Source organism: Hipposideros armiger, unplaced genomic scaffold, assembly GCF_001890085.2.
Source record: "Hipposideros armiger isolate ML-2016 unplaced genomic scaffold, ASM189008v1 scaffold_746, whole genome shotgun sequence".
Taxonomy (NCBI): Eukaryota; Metazoa; Chordata; class Mammalia; order Chiroptera; family Hipposideridae; genus Hipposideros; species Hipposideros armiger.
The window spans coordinates 180739-198531 of NW_017732096.1; the positions used below are offsets into that span (position 1 = coordinate 180739).

The 17793-nt window shown below is 33.4% G+C and overlaps 1 protein-coding gene across 1 annotated transcript in view; it reads left to right on the forward strand.

Annotated features, from left to right (window-relative positions):
• LRRC7 (leucine rich repeat containing 7) overlaps positions 1–17793 on the forward strand; it is a gene marked incomplete at its 5' end in the record, with an annotated part of 273040 nt that overhangs the window by 177047 nt on the left and 78200 nt on the right. Inside the window, 3 exons of the mRNA XM_019628072.1 lie at positions 1642–1858; positions 3927–4175; positions 14536–14736. Of these exons, the coding sequence (XP_019483617.1) occupies positions 1642–1858; positions 3927–4175; positions 14536–14736 (667 nt within the window). The remainder of the gene's footprint in view (positions 1–1641; positions 1859–3926; positions 4176–14535; positions 14737–17793) is intronic.

Below are 17793 nucleotides of genomic sequence, written 5' to 3' on the forward strand. Positions count from 1 at the left end.
GACCTAGAGGGTATTATACTACGTGAGATAAGTCAGATTAAGAAAGATAAATACCATATGATCTCACTTATATGTGTAATCTGAAAAACAAAATAAATGAACAAAGAAAACAGAAACAGATTCGTAGATACAGAGAACAAACTGATGGTTGCCAGAGGGGAGAGGAGTAGGGGAGCTGGGTGAAAAACATAAAGGGATTAAGAAATACAAATTGGTAGTTATACAATAGTCACAGGGATGTAAAATATAGCATATATAATATAGTCAGTAATGTTGCAACAACTATGGATAGTGCCAGGTGGGTACTAGACTAATTAGTGGGATCACTGCATAAATTATATAAATGTCTAACCACTATGCTGTACACCTGAAGCTAATATAAAACAATATTGAATGTCAACTTTAAATGAAAACAAAAAAATAAATGATTAAGAAAGAAAAGAAAAACTAACCTCAAAACATGTTTTTTTAAAATAAGTAAAAAATAATAAACCTTAATTATATTTTTAATTGTTTAATTCTTTGACTCCTCCCTCTGAACATACATCTGAAATTTTTATTTAAAAAAAATCTGTGCTAGTTTTAAGAATCAATTGCTGAGTATGTATATAAAACCCTGAACCATTGCTTGAAAACTCTTTTAATCAATTTAAGTGCATTATGTGTAGAAGAAACTGTGCTACACTGTTTGCTTTTAAAAAACTAATAAACTGTTACTGGGTTTCCCAAATACATTGAGTCCTGCCCCCACCAACACACACACACACACACACACACACACACACACACACACACACACACACGTCACATAGCCATGCACACCTGGCACCCAGCGGCATGACGACCTCTGCATGTGGGGCCTAAAAAGGATTTAGAAACAAATGTATCAGGGTTCAGTAATACAAAGGGAAAATATTTCCTGAGCATATATTTTATGGCGAGCACTGTCCTAAATTCTTTACTTACACTATTTCATGAAATCCTCAGAGCAACTACATGAGACAGGGATTATTAGTATTTTCAATGCAAATAAAGAAACTAAGGCTTAGAGGAAAGTTACGTGACTTGCCCATGTAAAAGGAAAATTGTCCACTTAAGCTGCACTTGCCGAAGAGATATTATTCAAAGCTGAATTGTGTGTTTCACTGCTTCTAGTTCTAACCAGCTGAAATGAGTTACTTTGGTCAGGGTCAGGCTGGACCTGCCTGAATTCATTCCTTTCCAGACCCATGCATAAAGGGACTTAATTTACCTCACTGTACACAGACTTGTGAGCTCCTTCTACCCTCTCCAAAATGCAAATTTTTATATATATATNTCATTAGTAAATTGAGGGTGATATTAGTATTACCATTGTGCTGTTGCGAAGACTAAAAGGGATTATGTTTTAAAATGCTTAGTTCAGCTCTCTCTATTATTACTATCCTATGAAGAGCTCATCCTCTATGCTGGAAAGCTTCCCAATCCCAGTATGTAATTAATGTATACTTAGGAAAGCTGAATTTATGATGTTAAAAGACCATGTAACAAATATCAAGGGAATTTTATTCCCTCTTTCCTTCTTTCTTTCTTCCTTTCTCTATTTCCTACTTTTATTTCTCTTTATTTTTCCCTCTTTTCAATTTTTGTATTTGTTTGCAGTACCTATCACCATTTTTTGCATAGTATACTAAGCTCTATAATAACACTTTTATGTTTAAAAAAGGCAATAATACTTTGGAATCTAACTGTAGATTTCCAGTCAGACAGTGACAGCTTTAACCCTACCCTGTGGGAAGAGCAGAGACAACAACGTATGACTGTTGCCTTTGAATTTGAAGAAAAAAAGGAAGATGATGATAATGCTGGGAAAGTTAAGGTGAACCTTTTAATTTTTATTTCTTCTTTTTTCTCATTAGTTTTGCTTGTTCAGTGTTATTCAGATAGACTTTGGGACAAACTGAGTGACCTCTGCTAGAAGGTCAGATACATCAAGTCTCATGGTGGCACTTTTCATTATAGCAAGAGGGTAATTTTGGAGGCATTGATGTGCTTAGAATAAGACTAATGTCGCCGTTCTGACTGAGCACATTCGATAGTCCGCCTCATCTTACTGAATAACATGATAGAGATTCAAGGTGAGAGAAAGCCAAACAAACAAACAAAGAAATCTGGGTAATTGGCTTTCCCTAAGTATCTTATTACATCTTTGAAATACTGAAATGGTTTCCTTTTAACCACTGAGCAAGGCGTCATGCAGACTGTATGAAGCCAAAATACACATTTATAGAAGAGCCAACAGGTTAATATATTATATTGGCATTAAAAATCTCTAAAGAGTCTATGTTCCTGGGATATTTGAGAAGAATTTATGAGTTTTCTTAAATGTGTGTAAGAACAAGTTTTAAAGGATGTGACTGCCTAACAGCAGGTGATGTTCCAGGGGGAAAGTAACTTCAATTTTTTAAGCTCAAAGCATACTTCTAAAAATTTATTGGAATTAATGTAAGTCAAGTAACAAGGTTGGATTTTAAAATCTATATTTTTTCATTATTTCAATTTGAAAATATCAGAATTGATATAGATTTTATCAATATCAGATCTTCATGTTACCATTAGAGCAACATCTTGAAGCTCTCATTAATTTTTATGGTATTATTTGTGTACTTTTCCATCATGGGTACTAACAGCTCTCACTCTTCCTGACTAATTATCTAAGTAGTTTTATATATATTTATATATATATATATATGTAGGTCTAGATTGTGTGATGTGTTCTTTTCTGTTCTCTCATTCCCACATTTTCTAAATATTTGTCTTAAACCAAGACACTCTAGAACCTTACTAGAATTATACAGTAAGGTAATTGACAAGACCTGTCTATATCATTGTGGAGAACCAAAAATGGATTCCCAAATCAAAGTGAAAATTCTGTTAAAGATTTGAATTAAAAAAATAATGTTTCTGGATGGTCGGTTAATGCTATCTAATAACCAAAGAGACATTTTATTTTGTTGTGAATTCCTAGAAAAAATAATGCTAAACTAAAAATAAAGAACTTTAGAACATTTCAGTTCTTTTTTGAGGACTTTATAGGTAAATCCAGAACAAGTGGTTAAAGCATATTATACTGGACCTCGGATTCATTCTTTTATTTCATTGTCAAAATTTGAATGTCAATGAAAATATTGAATGTCAAAAACTACATACTTCATTCTAAAAATCTATATTTAAAGGACCCAAGAGGCAAAGAGTGTATTTAATATACTCTGGTATATGTACCACTGAAAACATAAAATATAGTAAATGCAAACAATTATTTAGAAGCCCTGTTTGTGTGTTATGTGATCAAGTTTGTTTATAATCAGAGTAGGTTCAGTATTAAGGGCATTTTTCTCTATGTTTGTTTATATTTAGTTTATTTATAGTTGTAAAACCATGTTTCCTAAATCTCAAACTACTTGGCTTTGACAATTTGAATATTTCCAATGTCCTTGGCTATTGGACAAATTAGAACACAAACTTCTAAATAAATCATCATGGAAATATGATGAGTGGAACATACTGACATCTTAAACTAAATTAATCACACTTTTCTGGTTCATTTACATGTACGTTAAATTTAGCACCATTTTACCTTTAATTTACATAAAATTTAAAAAAGAACCAGTCACCTACACCATCAACTTCCAAATGGACTAGAGTATAATGCCCTATGTGTACAGTATAGTATGAATAGTGCATTGTGTGAAGACATTGTGACATGTTAGCTTCTTATGATATTGGTAATGTTTTATTACATAGAGTTAAAACTAATGTTCTGATGATTGTTTTAAATGCATTACCTAGAGTGAAAAAAAAAAATCAAGAGTAGAAAAATGATAAAGTGAAAGTATTGCTACAGTGCTCCTCTTTCTCCCAGAAAATGGAGATTCCTTCTCCCACAGGATCACTCCTGCCAAGCCCCCTGGGAAAGGGGCCAGCGTGGGATTACTCTCCAACCTGCCAGACTGTCTGGCGATTGCTGCACACCATGGGCCAGGTGTGATCAGCAGATCCAAGATATGCCTGTCCCCCAGAATGACCCACAGCTGGCATGGGGTTGTATAAGTGGCCTCCAGCAGGAGAGGAGCATGTGTACTCCATTGCCAGTTGCAGCACAATCCACCACTCTTCCCTCTCTAAGTGGCAGACAGGTAGGCCTAGGTGTTTGGGGTAGGAGAATCCCCCATGTAGAGGCAACCTTGGAACAGTGGTTTATGGGGTATGTTCTGCATGATTTGGGGTAAGAAATGTTGGTCCTATAGAAACCCACAATTGCCAGTGTTTGATCCCAATTTAAGGTTTCGTTTATTGACATTGGCAATGGGGTGGGGAGAGAATCGAGACAGAGGGGAGGGGACATCAATATGAGGTGCCTAATGGTGGGATATCGGGCATGGTTTTTAAGTTGGGTGATTCATTTTTATTTATTTTTATTTTCTTTTTAAAGATTATTTATTTAATTGAAAGTGTGGGAATGCCAATAGTCAAGCAGAATGTTGATGACGTTATTGATAAAATCTAAATTGTCCCCATACATACACGCATTTTATTTAAAAAAATATCAATTCTGAGGGAGATTAAATAACTAAACTTGATTCTGAAAATAAATGAGATTTGAATTCAGANTTAGAGGATGTACTTTAATTATACCTCTGAAGGTAAAAAATAAGAAATCTTTACCACAATCCCCACAAGAATTATTATCCTCCGTGTTCCCTTTTATTCTCATACTTTCAATCATAATCAACTTCATTCTGAAACTGTTCAAGAAATTTGCAGATTATCTTTGCAACTATTATTAGTATTTCCTGTGAAATTGTTTTGATATTATTCCTTTCCTCATGAAAATGGGTTACAATTGAATAAATACAGTAATTGAGTGTTAATGAATAATTTTATTAACTGAAATATAACAAGAAACAGTTGAAGACATCTCATTTGCCACCAGAAAAACTGGTGATAGACAATTTTGACATAGTTTATAGTCTTCTCTTACTCTTTTCTTGTAATCCTAAAATTTTGAAACACCTATCCCCAAATATAAATAGCCAAATGAAAACAAAGCATGTTGAATTCAGTTTGTCCTCATGGTTTTCTAAGAGCAAATGCAGCATTACTAGTAAATGGTTCCGACTTCTAGGTATTGAGTTACATCTGTGAAAAATTAAAATAAACTATAAAGTGTAAATTGTAAGTGTAAGAATAATGTTTGTGTTCCTGTGGTTACTACAGCACTTGCTTCCATCTACTAGTAAAAAATTAGATTGTCATTCAAATTCAAATCTTATCGATAAACTATAGATTTTTCAAGTCATCAGTATATCATTATAAATGAAGCATTTATGGAATCACTGTGAATTATGCTAATGGAACAATCTCTTCAGTTTTGCCTTGTGAAAAAAAAATCCCTAATATCATGATTTATTATTCTTGTGGGAGAATGAATATAGCAGTGACTACATCATTTAACTTTTATTTAGAACAGTAATTTAATGTGTTTCTGACTCAGTTTCATGAGACAAGTTGGTATCCCAAATTCCCTTTGTGCTTCACTCCTATTAATAAATGTCATGAAATAAGCTAATTTTTAAAACATTAGAGAAAATGATAATTTCCAATATATTTCCACATATAGTATATAATATCAGAGTTCTAAAAATCCCTTCAGAAATAGTATTTCTGAAATCAAATTAATTAGTAGAGAATGAAATATTACCATCCGTAAGTAAATATATTGTGATGTATCAGATACAAGTATAGTTGCTTATCTGTATGTGGACCCTGTCTTTGGTTACCAAAATAGCTCTTAAAAATAAATGCATATGCTTTAACCTAATTAAATTCATAGAGGATTGTGCATACCATAAATTTGATAGTAAATTGCATTTGTCTTTTGAGGGCAACAGCTCATGAAAATGAATGGGCATATAGAATCATACCAAAAGCTTACTTAGTTGAAACAATTTAACACATTTTGGTCTCTTCAGGATTAAAAGTGACATTGCTCAGCGAGGATGAAAAATGTTGTAAAAGAGTGTACTAGAGAAAAAGAAAATCTCATTATGAAGACCTTAGAATTTGAAAATATTACCCAGCAATAGTATTTTATGTTCTATGTTCTTATTTCAATACCTTTTTTTCTTGCTTTTCTTTTAATTTTTTATTCAGCTTGATTGAATCCAGACTATTGACCATTATCTTATGTAAAAAAGCATTGTTTATATTTGCTAGCTTATTGATCTAATTGGTATGTTCTTTGCTTGCAGTCCAAAGCCCTTATCCCTTTACAAACTGAAGCCCATCCAGAAACAAAGCAAAGGGTATTGACTAACTACATGTTTCCCCAGCAACCACGTGGCGATGAAGGTAAATTGTCAGTAGAAATTTCTCCTATACTTACATGATTATAGGCAAAAAAGATTAATTGTGTTCTGATCTCTAGCCAGGAATACTGGCACATGGGCAAGGCTATAAAGATAAGTACATGATACACATAAAGCATTTGGAGGTTAACTGTAAGTATGAATCTTATCTTCCACACTATAATATTTTAAGTAAGATTTTAAAATTTTAACTCTTCTTCTTTACCTCTTACATGAAAAGTATGTTGACTTTTAGGATCAACTCCTTCTTTCAGTGGGTTGCAAGACACAGGACTAGTTAACCAAATGGGACACCCAGCTCACTGAAATGAACTAAGAACAGTCAAACCTTATGGAACGTTTGATGAGCTAGTTATTTCCTGTGTTCACTAATTTCATGAACATAATTTAAACATGGAGCCCAGTGATCCCAGGCCCCAAATTACTTCATGTTAAGAGTCAACCATAAAAAGATGACTTGCAATTAATGACCATTCTTTCTTTTTCAAAGTTGAGTTTCCTTAAACAATGTGAGCAGCTATGAGAGGAATACTTTTCGAACAATCTAAACCTTTTTTCAATAATTAAACCTTGTATCTTAAGATAACATTATTCATAAAATGTTTAAAAGAGGTTTGTTCTTTATCATTTGGAACTCAGTATAAGCTCTTTAGCCCAAGGCAGAACAGACTGTCATGTACATTTCTAGTCTTACAGTCATAGTAATTCTTCTCTTGGAAGAGTAATCCCACTTTAATCCACCCATGAATTAAATTCACTCAATCTAGTTGAATGAGACCAACTTTTAAAAGAAACAATTTGCTTATATATTTCTTATTTTCAGGGATAATTGTAATAATTGTCTTTAGTCTTTGATTTACAAATGTAAATGAATTATTCTGGGGTAGTTTAGGATATTTTCCTTCAAATTTTGAGTTACAGAAGTAGGAGAAGGAAAATGTTTTCATATGTATTTTTCAGACTTCAATAAAATTGATCTTTTGGATTTATGAAAGAAAAGCAACTGTGTTTACATATGGTATAAGAAAAGTCTTAAGTAAGCATTATCTTTTATTCATCTGACTTTACTTATATTTACATTTTAATATCCCTAGATTCTCAAAATATTTCATTTCAAAAGGATGTAGGGAAAAATAAAAATGCCTTATATTCTCTGGTTATTCCTGAGATTCAGTTTCACAGATTAAATCCCTAATTTTTCCAGGGAGTGAGGTAGATCTAGTTAGGTAGGTGTAATGTTAAGGAAGTAGCCTTGTTTTGTTTTAGTTTAGTTTCCTTTGAAAAGAAAACTTGGTATTAGAAAAGTTTTCCTGAACTTTAAGAAACTCACCCTCTGGTTTTGCAGGCAGAAGTGTAATACATAAGTTTTCAAAATCCCTTGCAACAAGCAAGGAAATATATGATCAAGTTTGTCTTGGGAGAAAGAATTTAGCCTAAACTAAGTATTTTTANATTAAAATTATATAAAATGTATACACCCAAATTTATATACCAAAACCCTCCCATATGCAGAAAGCATACTATTACAAAGACATGGAAAATAATTTAAATAAAAACCTATGAAATGTATTAATAAAAATATGTGCATAGATATGTATATATGTACATGTATATGTACATATTTATGTATACTTTTATGTCTCTGTAAATTAAGTGGGAAATGTGTATATCATCAACAAAACCAGAGTGCTGACAGAAATATTTCCAAAAAGCTCATAATAAAAAATCAGAAAGTTTGTACATTATGGTAAGGACAACAAATGGCTATTTAATCATGTTCAGAGAAGAATGAACAAAGAAAGGATGGGTCCTCTTCTTGTGACAAACGTGTTATACTGGTGAATGGGTAAAAAGAAAAAGTGAAACTGCAATTCTTCTTTGTTTCCACCACAATTGTTTCCTCAAATAAGAAAGGATAAAAATAAATATTGACCCAAGATAACTGCTAAGAAGATAAAGTAATTATGAAATTGAATGCTTGAACTCTCTGTTTTCAGCAAGTGTCAGTCAGACTAGCGATAATATGAGAAACAGAGAGACTTTGCAACAAAACTGTCAAGTTTAGCTTCTATGGAATCATGAAGAATGTTTAGAGTCTGAAAGCTTCACTAAGTGTGGGAGTTCTTATTTCTTTGTTAGTTTAAGAAAAAAAAACAATGTGAATTTCAAAAACCTTTTGCTTGGTAGCTCAGTCATGTTCCCATGTAAGAGAATAAAACGTTTTATTAATAGATTTGGCATCTTATTTTTAAAATCATGCTGACAAGGAAACTTCATGGCTTGGTGTAACACGAGGAGTCATGTCAAACCAACCAACCTCATCTCCTGTTTTGACTGGGTTACCAGACAGGAAGATGAGGAAGATGCATCAAATGTTTTGCCTTGCTTTCAGCAAGACATTTTTCAACATTTTCTAATTATATCCTTGTGACTAAGATTAGAAATATGGCCATGAAGATAACACAGGAAGATGGATGCCTCGGAGAGTCAATTACAGCCTCTCAATGAAACTGAGCTCCGTTATTGTCAACCTGGACAGAGGGTTTTCAAGATGCGCTGTAGAAGCCTCTTATAAATTCTTGGTCTGCTCAACTTTTATACATTAATAATCTGTGTGGTGGTATAGAAAAATATCCTTATCAGATATTTAAAATGATCCACAGCTAAAAGGACTACTAATANATAAATACCTAAGAGTGGTATTGCTGGGTCGTAAGGTAGTTCCATTTTCAGATTTTTGAGGTACCTCCATACTGATTTCCATAATGGCTGCACCAGTCTGCAGTCCCACCAGCAGTGCACCAGGGTTCCCTTTTCCCCACAGCCTCATCAGCATTTGTTGTTTGTTGATTTATTGATGATAGCCATTCTGACCGGGGTGAGGTGGTATCTCATTGTGGTTTTAATTTGCACAAAATGCAAATTTTTAATCCTTAATGAGCGTAGCTTATTGTTAGCACTCTCTCAGAGCACTGCTCGTCATGTTTCTTCCCCAGTGTGTTCCCTTGCCTGGCAGGTAAATGATATCAGCTTTGAGTTTTGAGCTGTGGTCTGTTTTAATTTTTGCTACCCAAGATAATACATCTCATAAGTGACAAAGCCTGAACATAAATCCATTCTGACAGACTTAAAACCCATATGCTTAATGTCTGTGTTCACTTTGTTAACTCTATGATTGGGAGGTAAATGGCATTCAAGCCAGCTAGTTCCAAGATGTCAAAAAGGAAGCCAAGTCTGCCACCTAGTCCAGCTAACTCCAATTCATTCTTCCCTGTACAAGGGCGACATCCTCACCCTTGGGGTTCCTTCCTATTGCAGTAATAACAATAATATTAATGGTAATGACAGTGTAATAATATTAACAACAGAATCAATGACAACTTAAATACAGCTAATGCTTACTCTGTGCCAGGCCCTCTTTCTTTCCCAGCTGTCTCAAACCAGCCATTGAAATGTCTTGTTCCCTGGTGATAACTTGAATGTGCATTCATACAATTCCTTCCTGCAGATCTGGGGTGAAGCGGGCCAAGTATGGCGTGGTGCGGATTGTGAACTGTGCCCATTCAGAGGCAGCCACCATTACTCTATTCCCATTGCTTGTCATGAAAGAATACAGGCCCAGTATTGGCAGAGCTTCCTCTTTTTTAAGCGGTACCAAAGGTCTGGGTCATTATGTAGAGTTTATCACTTTTTAAAATATGATGTAAAACAAACAAAACACATCTGCAGGCTGAAATGCACCCTAGTGGTAGCCTCAGCTATAGAGACACAGGCCAAGAGGCGAGGTAATCAAGTGGGGCCATGCTGTCTGCATTTAGNAAAGCATCAATTTCCCTTTAATTTAAAGGCACAAATGATGAGAATTCCTGTAAGAGAAGATTGGTTTGGGAATTGTGGCAAATAGGGCTTCCTTATCTCCATGAGTCAGGTGTTTAAGAATTTAATGAAAAAAAAAAAGTCTTAATGGGATGTGAAAGAACACTGCTATTTTGGTAAACTTTACCATTCACATGTAATGGGCTAGGTTATTATTCTGCCTTATATTCTTTCTACAATATAAGGCAAGCTGAGAATGCATTTTCCTCACTAAAACTGCTTTAGGTTTCCTTTGTAATTAAAATGTTCCAATTAATCCCTACAATAAGATATTTAATAATCAATAATCAAAGCATTAACTATTATTTCTCTTACTGGAATTTACAACCAAATCAAATGAGAATTTAATCATTATATAAGAAAATCAGAGTTTTGTGTGAATTGAAGATATCACTTCTAAATGCCTTAGCTGTTAACATTAATTCTTTCTTCATTGCTAAATTTTTGGGAGTCTCCAACATCTTGCAGCTGCTATTTGCATTTACTGCACTTTATTTAGATCTGACATATATAGACTGTTGTGAAGCATTTCTATTTTCCAAAATTAAAATAAAATAGCATTTCAGTAAAAATCTCTCATTTTATTAAAATGTATATGTAAAATGAACAAATACTTTATGGTGAGTGATATACAAAACATTTTGGTAAAAACGTAATTGACAGATTTTCCCCCACCTATGTTATAATCAATGAATATACATCTATTTTCATCCCATGTTAGTAATAAGGGAATATTTAGAGCCTATACATTTAGAAATATAAGGAAACTGCTTTTGTATTTGGGCATTACTGAGCTTTTAATATAATTGTGTTTATGATCATGTTTATTCATTTCTGAAGTACTGCACATGTGAGTTGAAAATTAGGAAGGGAAAGTAATCTGAAAAGGTACAAAATATTCTTTAGAAGAGCTTATAAACATACAAAATTATAAAATACAGTTTCATTTAAAAAGAAATTATAAAATATTGTGATAGCTTTATGTTTCAAAAAATGGAAATTATTTTGTTATTTAACTGAATAAAATTCACATTCTAAACTTACAGTATTTCTTCCATAAGATTGTACACATATATGCTGCATTTATGCCAAGAATAGCTCTGAGCCAAGTAACACTTGTGTAGCATGAAATTTGCGTCAGCGACCTGAGTTTGAATTTGGACGTTGCTGCCTACTAGCTGTAAGACCTTGGGCAAGTAGCTTACACTGTCTGAGCCCCGAGTTTTTGTTTTTCTTTTTTCCCATAAAATGGAAACAGATACTATAATGGGTTGTGAAATTTAAATGAGATTTAATTATAATTGAATATAAATTATGAATTAATATAGTTAATCATTTGTTACTTATATTTAAACATATGGTAAATAAGTATTATTTTTATATAAATAACTAATAACAAATTAAATATCCTTATAAAACATTTTACATGGTACCTGGCACATGGCAAATACTGAGTAAATGATAATCTTTGCTGCATATACTCTGAAAAAAAATTCAGAAAGTTATAGGTATTGTGGTTAAATATATATATATATATATATAGTAGATTCTAGATTGCCAAAGAAACCCATATTTTAAAAATACATAAGTAGAATATGATATTAGATGTAGTATTTAATCTCTGTACAGAACCTATACATTTTCATAGGATTATCGCATTTATTATCTCATTTTAACTCTAACCCAAGTATGTGAGAGAGATATTATCATTCCCCTTTTCATAGAGTAGGAACTGATAGCTAGTTAGGGTAAATCTGTAGCTTAAACTTAGTCTCAAAGTCCAGTTAATTCTGCTGGTAGACTCATAAATGGGAAACAAGGAGTTTATTGTCTAGGTGGAGCAAATCTAAGTTTTATGAAATTTGAAGCACCCACCATTTGGGGAAGGGCCACTTTAAGGAAAAGAATATAAAATCACCACATGAATACCTAACTAGGGGCCCGCTCAAGGAAAGAGAGGGAAAGAACCCATGTGACAGGCCCTAAAGCTTAAACTTCATTAGCTTTATGGAAAATACGCTTCTGTTTCTAGATTTAAAATTTTTTGCAGAGATAAAATACCCAAACATATTCTGGTAATGTGACCAAAATATCACATTAACTTGCTTATAAAATAACCAGAGAATATTGGTACCATGACCATTAGTAAATAGCTGTCTAATTGTGTCCATTGGGACATACCATCTACATTAAATAGGTTACATTATTCAATGAAGTATTTAATTGAATTAAAGAAGAACACTCCACATTTTTTTTTTGCCTTTGACTCAATTTAGAAGTGTAATTTTAGCATAGAGGATATTTTAAGGTACATAGAACTTTAATTTAATGCCCTACTTGAAAATGATTTTTTCATTCATACACCACTGGTTATAAAAAATTAAAAGATGCTTTTAATTGGCATAATAGTCATACCATTCTATAATTTACATTTTTTAATGTAGCATTCGGTTTTAGCCCTTTGATATCAAGTACTTTTAGACAAGCTCAAAAATATAATTTAAAATTTAGATTTAATTTGTGATTAACACTTTTATTACAATTTAAATAAAAGATCCAAAAATGCATGCATCCCAGTTGACTTTGTCTAGTATGGATATCATTCTTTTTATGTTTATTGATGAATCCATTATAAGTTAAGTACCCTAAAATATATTTATATTATACTCTAACAACTTACACTTTTTTTTCTGTAAAGTCTAACTTTTTCTTGGGTTATATTTTTGTAGCTTTATTTCTACATATTATTAATTTCATCCTTATTTATTTGGGAGAATAAAGGATTCAATTACATTTAAACAATACTTAACATTAGCAAAATTGTCTGGTTTTTCATCAGCTTTCCAAAAGTTCATTGAAAAAATAATTTTATAGTTTTAGTACTGAAAGGCATGTTAGAAATCATCTAGGGAAGTCCAATCCCAGTATTTGATAAGGAAAACGAGCCACAAGAAAGGCAAAATACTAGAATAACAAAGTTGGTGGATTTGCTAAAACTGCAGATGGGCAAAAGTGTTTGAATTCATATTTATAATCCTCAATTCTATACCGCCATCATAGTTTCTTACATCCCATGAATTACATGGGTGTGTGGGATGGGTATGTATACGCCTTTCTCAATTTCTTTATTTTCTCTCTCATTCCCACTCTTCTTCCTCTTTCAGCTTCTGTTCCACCTTCTCTTCCCCGACCCCCACACACACTTGCCACAGACACATACTCGCCACAATCACATAAACCATTCCATTTTATAAAGTTGGTTCTACTCAGATGCAAAACATCATGATTTTTGGAAAAAGCCTGGCCAAGTAAATCTGCCCCTTGTTTTCCCTCCAACTCCCGTTTAATCAGCATGAATAATTTATATCTATTCCATTTAAATATAAGTACCCTGATGGTGAGATATTCTACATGGAATATCTCCTATTTTCTCTCTTCAATTAAATGGAGAAAGTAATCATTAATATATATGCTCCCTGAAGTCAGGTTGACACACCAGAAATGAATTCAAGAATGAAAATAAAGATCTGGATAAATATTACATCTTTACCTAGACTATCTTAGAAAACATTCTCAATTTTTTATTACTCTTTCTTGTAAGACGTTGCTACAAAGCATGTTACTTTATTAGGGTAAAAACTAAATATAAAAACCACTCCAAAACATATTTTCTTAAATAGTAACAAGAATTAAATGCCCTACCTTTCGATATAACATGCTAATTGGCATAGAACCGATACATATTTATGTAGCAGACACTGTCACTTCTCCATTTTTTTATACCTGATAACTCACTCTACTTGTAAATTTTTAGATGTCTCCTCTAGCACCTCCATTGTTATTCTGAAGATGTTTTTCATATCAATATAATTCTTTAAAAAATAACTAAGATAGGGAAGGAAACAGCCTCTAAAATATAAAAGCAGCTGATAGTAATGATTAATGTGTTCAAAGATTACCAGTCAAGCACTGGATGCTCGGCCATTTCAATCATTATGGGGTAGGTCTAAAGACAGGATATAATCCAAAAAAATTGTGTTTAATCTAGAAGGGTGGGCAGGGATGAGGAAAAGTCCCATAAGGCGTAACGGGAGAGGAACACTCTGTGTTCTACTCTGCAGAACAGTTTCTCAGCCAGCTCAACACTCACTATACTGCATTTGGTTATACTATTACACATAAAATGGAGTCGTTTTGTGACTATGCTTGCTGAAGGTATTTTTATGTTAAATTTCTTTTTATAAACTTCTAGGTTGAAATAAACCTAAAACGATATCCAACTCCTTACCCAGAGGATTTAAAGAATATGGTAAAATCTGTTCAAAATATGGTGGGTAAGCCAAGCCATGGAGTGCGTGTTGAGAATTCAAATCCAACTGCTAACACGGAGCAAACTGTGAAAGAAAAATATGAACACAAGTGGCCTGTAGCCCCAAAGGAGATTACAGTGGAGGTATTTCAAGGTTATTGGTAATTGCCAGTGTGGTTTGGATTTTTTGGAATTACTAAATGATATGTTTTTTGGGGGTTTTTAACTGAGTAGATCGTCTTTAAAAAATGCATTTTTTATTTCCTAAAATATAAATGAGTCTCTCTAACTTTTTCAAACTGTGAGGGTTGCATTTAATAAAGCACAGATAAATGACACCCTCATGGCCTAAAAATAATTAATAAAGCTCCAAAAGCTCCAATACCCATGGAAGGAAATTTTTGCTCACCTAGCTCGGTCTGGCCAGTGAGCACATTATATCATTTTGGTGATATCCTTTTGGCTACTCCATATTTCTATTGTATGAGTCATTAGAAAAGACTAAATGAAATTTTTTATCCTGCAAATCTCAGTAAAATCCCTGATCAGATTTAGAGCCATTTTTTTTATGTTTTTCTGCTGTGTTATAACCATTATAGGAAACACTACTATAAACAACAAAAAAGGGGAGATAACTTTGAAATATAACTTTCTGGATTCTAGGCATATGAATCTTAATTCCTACATTTTACGATGAATTGGATATTCGTTATTAATTTGTTTGGTCTGAAAAGAATTCAACTACATTTATGCCACCTCTGCACTATCTCATCAACTCTTCAGATAATTTGGTTATCACCTTTTTATCTTCATTAAAAACATAATTGGTATGAATGCCTCTAGAAGTTACTATACCTTTGCTTCTCAAAATGTAGATTGAAAAACTCTTTTACAAATCTGCATTTCAGAGCATCCATTTGTTGTGCTGATTAAACACCAACTATGTATTTAGCACTGTGCTAAACACTGTGAGAGAGAAAAGAAATATAAAATGTGTGCATAGTCCCCAGATAATTTAGAGCCTAGTCAGGTAAACTTCACAAAGATGAAGTGATTAGAAAATGCAATATGATCACATGGTCGGTGTGTGATGGAGAATATAATACACTAAGAATTTGGAGAGATAAGCAGTCATTGCCAATGAGTTAAAAAGGTATGTGAAGCAGTTTGAGGTGGAACTGCATTTTAATAATTGGGTAATTATTTTAAAGTCAAAAAGAGAAGAAGGCATTCCAGGCAAAGGGAAATCCTTGCGCAAAACTAAGCATGATGTGCACATCTGCCAGTGGAAGGACCAGCCTGCCCCAGAAGAGAGGCTTACAGCTGGATATCTAGGGAAGAAAATTTAAGTAAAAATTCATATTCATTGCTTTTTTTTCTTTTGGTGATAAAATCAGCATTATTTACTTTTTTTCTTCCTGAAATAATACAGATATGTTATACTAAAGTAAAATACTTTTATTTCTAAGATACTGCAATAATATAAAAAGCCAGAAAATCAACATTGAGCAGGTACACAATACACCGTATTTAAACCTCATGTAATCACAGCATAACATCAAAATAATTGTGAGATCATGATAATCCATAAACTGCAAATAAGGAAAGCCATTTACTACAAATAAGGAAATCCTAAAATTGCTTAATACAGGAATGAGATAGGTGAGGCAAGGAAAATATGGCTTTGGCCATGAATTTCGTAATAGCCCTCACAGAGAAAATATATCTTAAATTGTCCCACAAGTGCTTCAAGCCTAACAAATCCAAAATTAAATTTAGTGCTTCTTCCCCTAACTTCCTTCTGCTGCTGTATTCCTTATCTTGAACTCAACTGCCACCATTACCTACTCAGTCTAGAAATATGGGAGGTATCCTGATTTCCATTTGCCAACCCTATACCAAGAGTTTCAACATGTTGTGCTAAACAGAGGATCCAGCTGGTAGCGCCATATGAACAAGGATGATGGGGTGATATGAGGTTCCCCACTTTTCCCATTTTCCATTGTATATGCCTTGTGGGATTTGTGTTTGCTTTTTTTCCAGAGTTTTTGTCCATTCAGGCTGCTATAACAAAAAACCATAGACTAGGTTTATAAACGAAACAGATTTATTTCTCATAGTACTGAGGCTGGAAAGTCCAAGGTCAAGATATCAGCAGATTCAATGTCCAGTGAGAGGCTGGCTCATGGATGGCCATCTTCTCTCTGTGGCTTCACCTGGTGGAAGGAACTAGGGAGCAATCTGGGGTCACTTTTATAAAGACACTGACCCCATCACGAAAGCTCTACCTTCACAACCTAATCACCAGCCAAAGACCCCCACCTCCAAATGCCATCACATGTAAATGTGATGGTTTTTACATATCAGTGTTGAGGGGACACAAACATTCAGTCTGTAGAACCAGCTCTTTATATGACTAGAACTTCCTCCTCTTTTAAGTTTCCGCTTAAAGATTAGCTCAACTGGAAGGCCTTCCTTGATCACCCGGATCAGTAGGACCTGCTGATCTCTCTGTTTCTTTGCATCAAATATAATAAAAGCATTTATGGTTGTATTGTTTATTAACTTCTGATGGGAGTTTCATGAAGGCAGGGACCATGTTTGTCTTGTTCACCACTGTCCTCCCAGTGTCTAGCACAGTGCTTATTATATGCAGAGAAGGGCACAAGGAATGTCTGTTGAATAAGCGAATGACTTCTATGGTGTAGTATTGTAACTCTGTTAGATGTCTGTCTCTCCATCCAATTAGAAGTTCATTGAAAGCAAAGACAATGTCTCCGAGTTTTTGTTGAATTAGTGAGTGTCGACTGCCATACCTATCTACATTTATCACCTGATTGTTGAATAAAATTTATTTTAACAACAATCTACCAAATGACCAATAAAATGAAATTGTTAACTCTATTATGTTATGTATATTAATACATTGATATAATAATATGAGTAAAGGTAAAATATTATGATGGAGAATATTGTGGAGTAAGAGTGGTAGGGAAAGAAAGAATAAGGAATGAGAATGGTACAGTGAATAAAACTGTGACACAAAATAAGTAAACGCTACAGGTTCCTGAATTCCTGGTACACAAATGACTTTAAGTGTCTTAATAATTGTGGTACAAGCACCCTAGACCAAAAGAAACACCTAACAGTTTCATTTATTAAGTAATTGGGTCCAAACAACTGAGTGACTATTTATGCCCC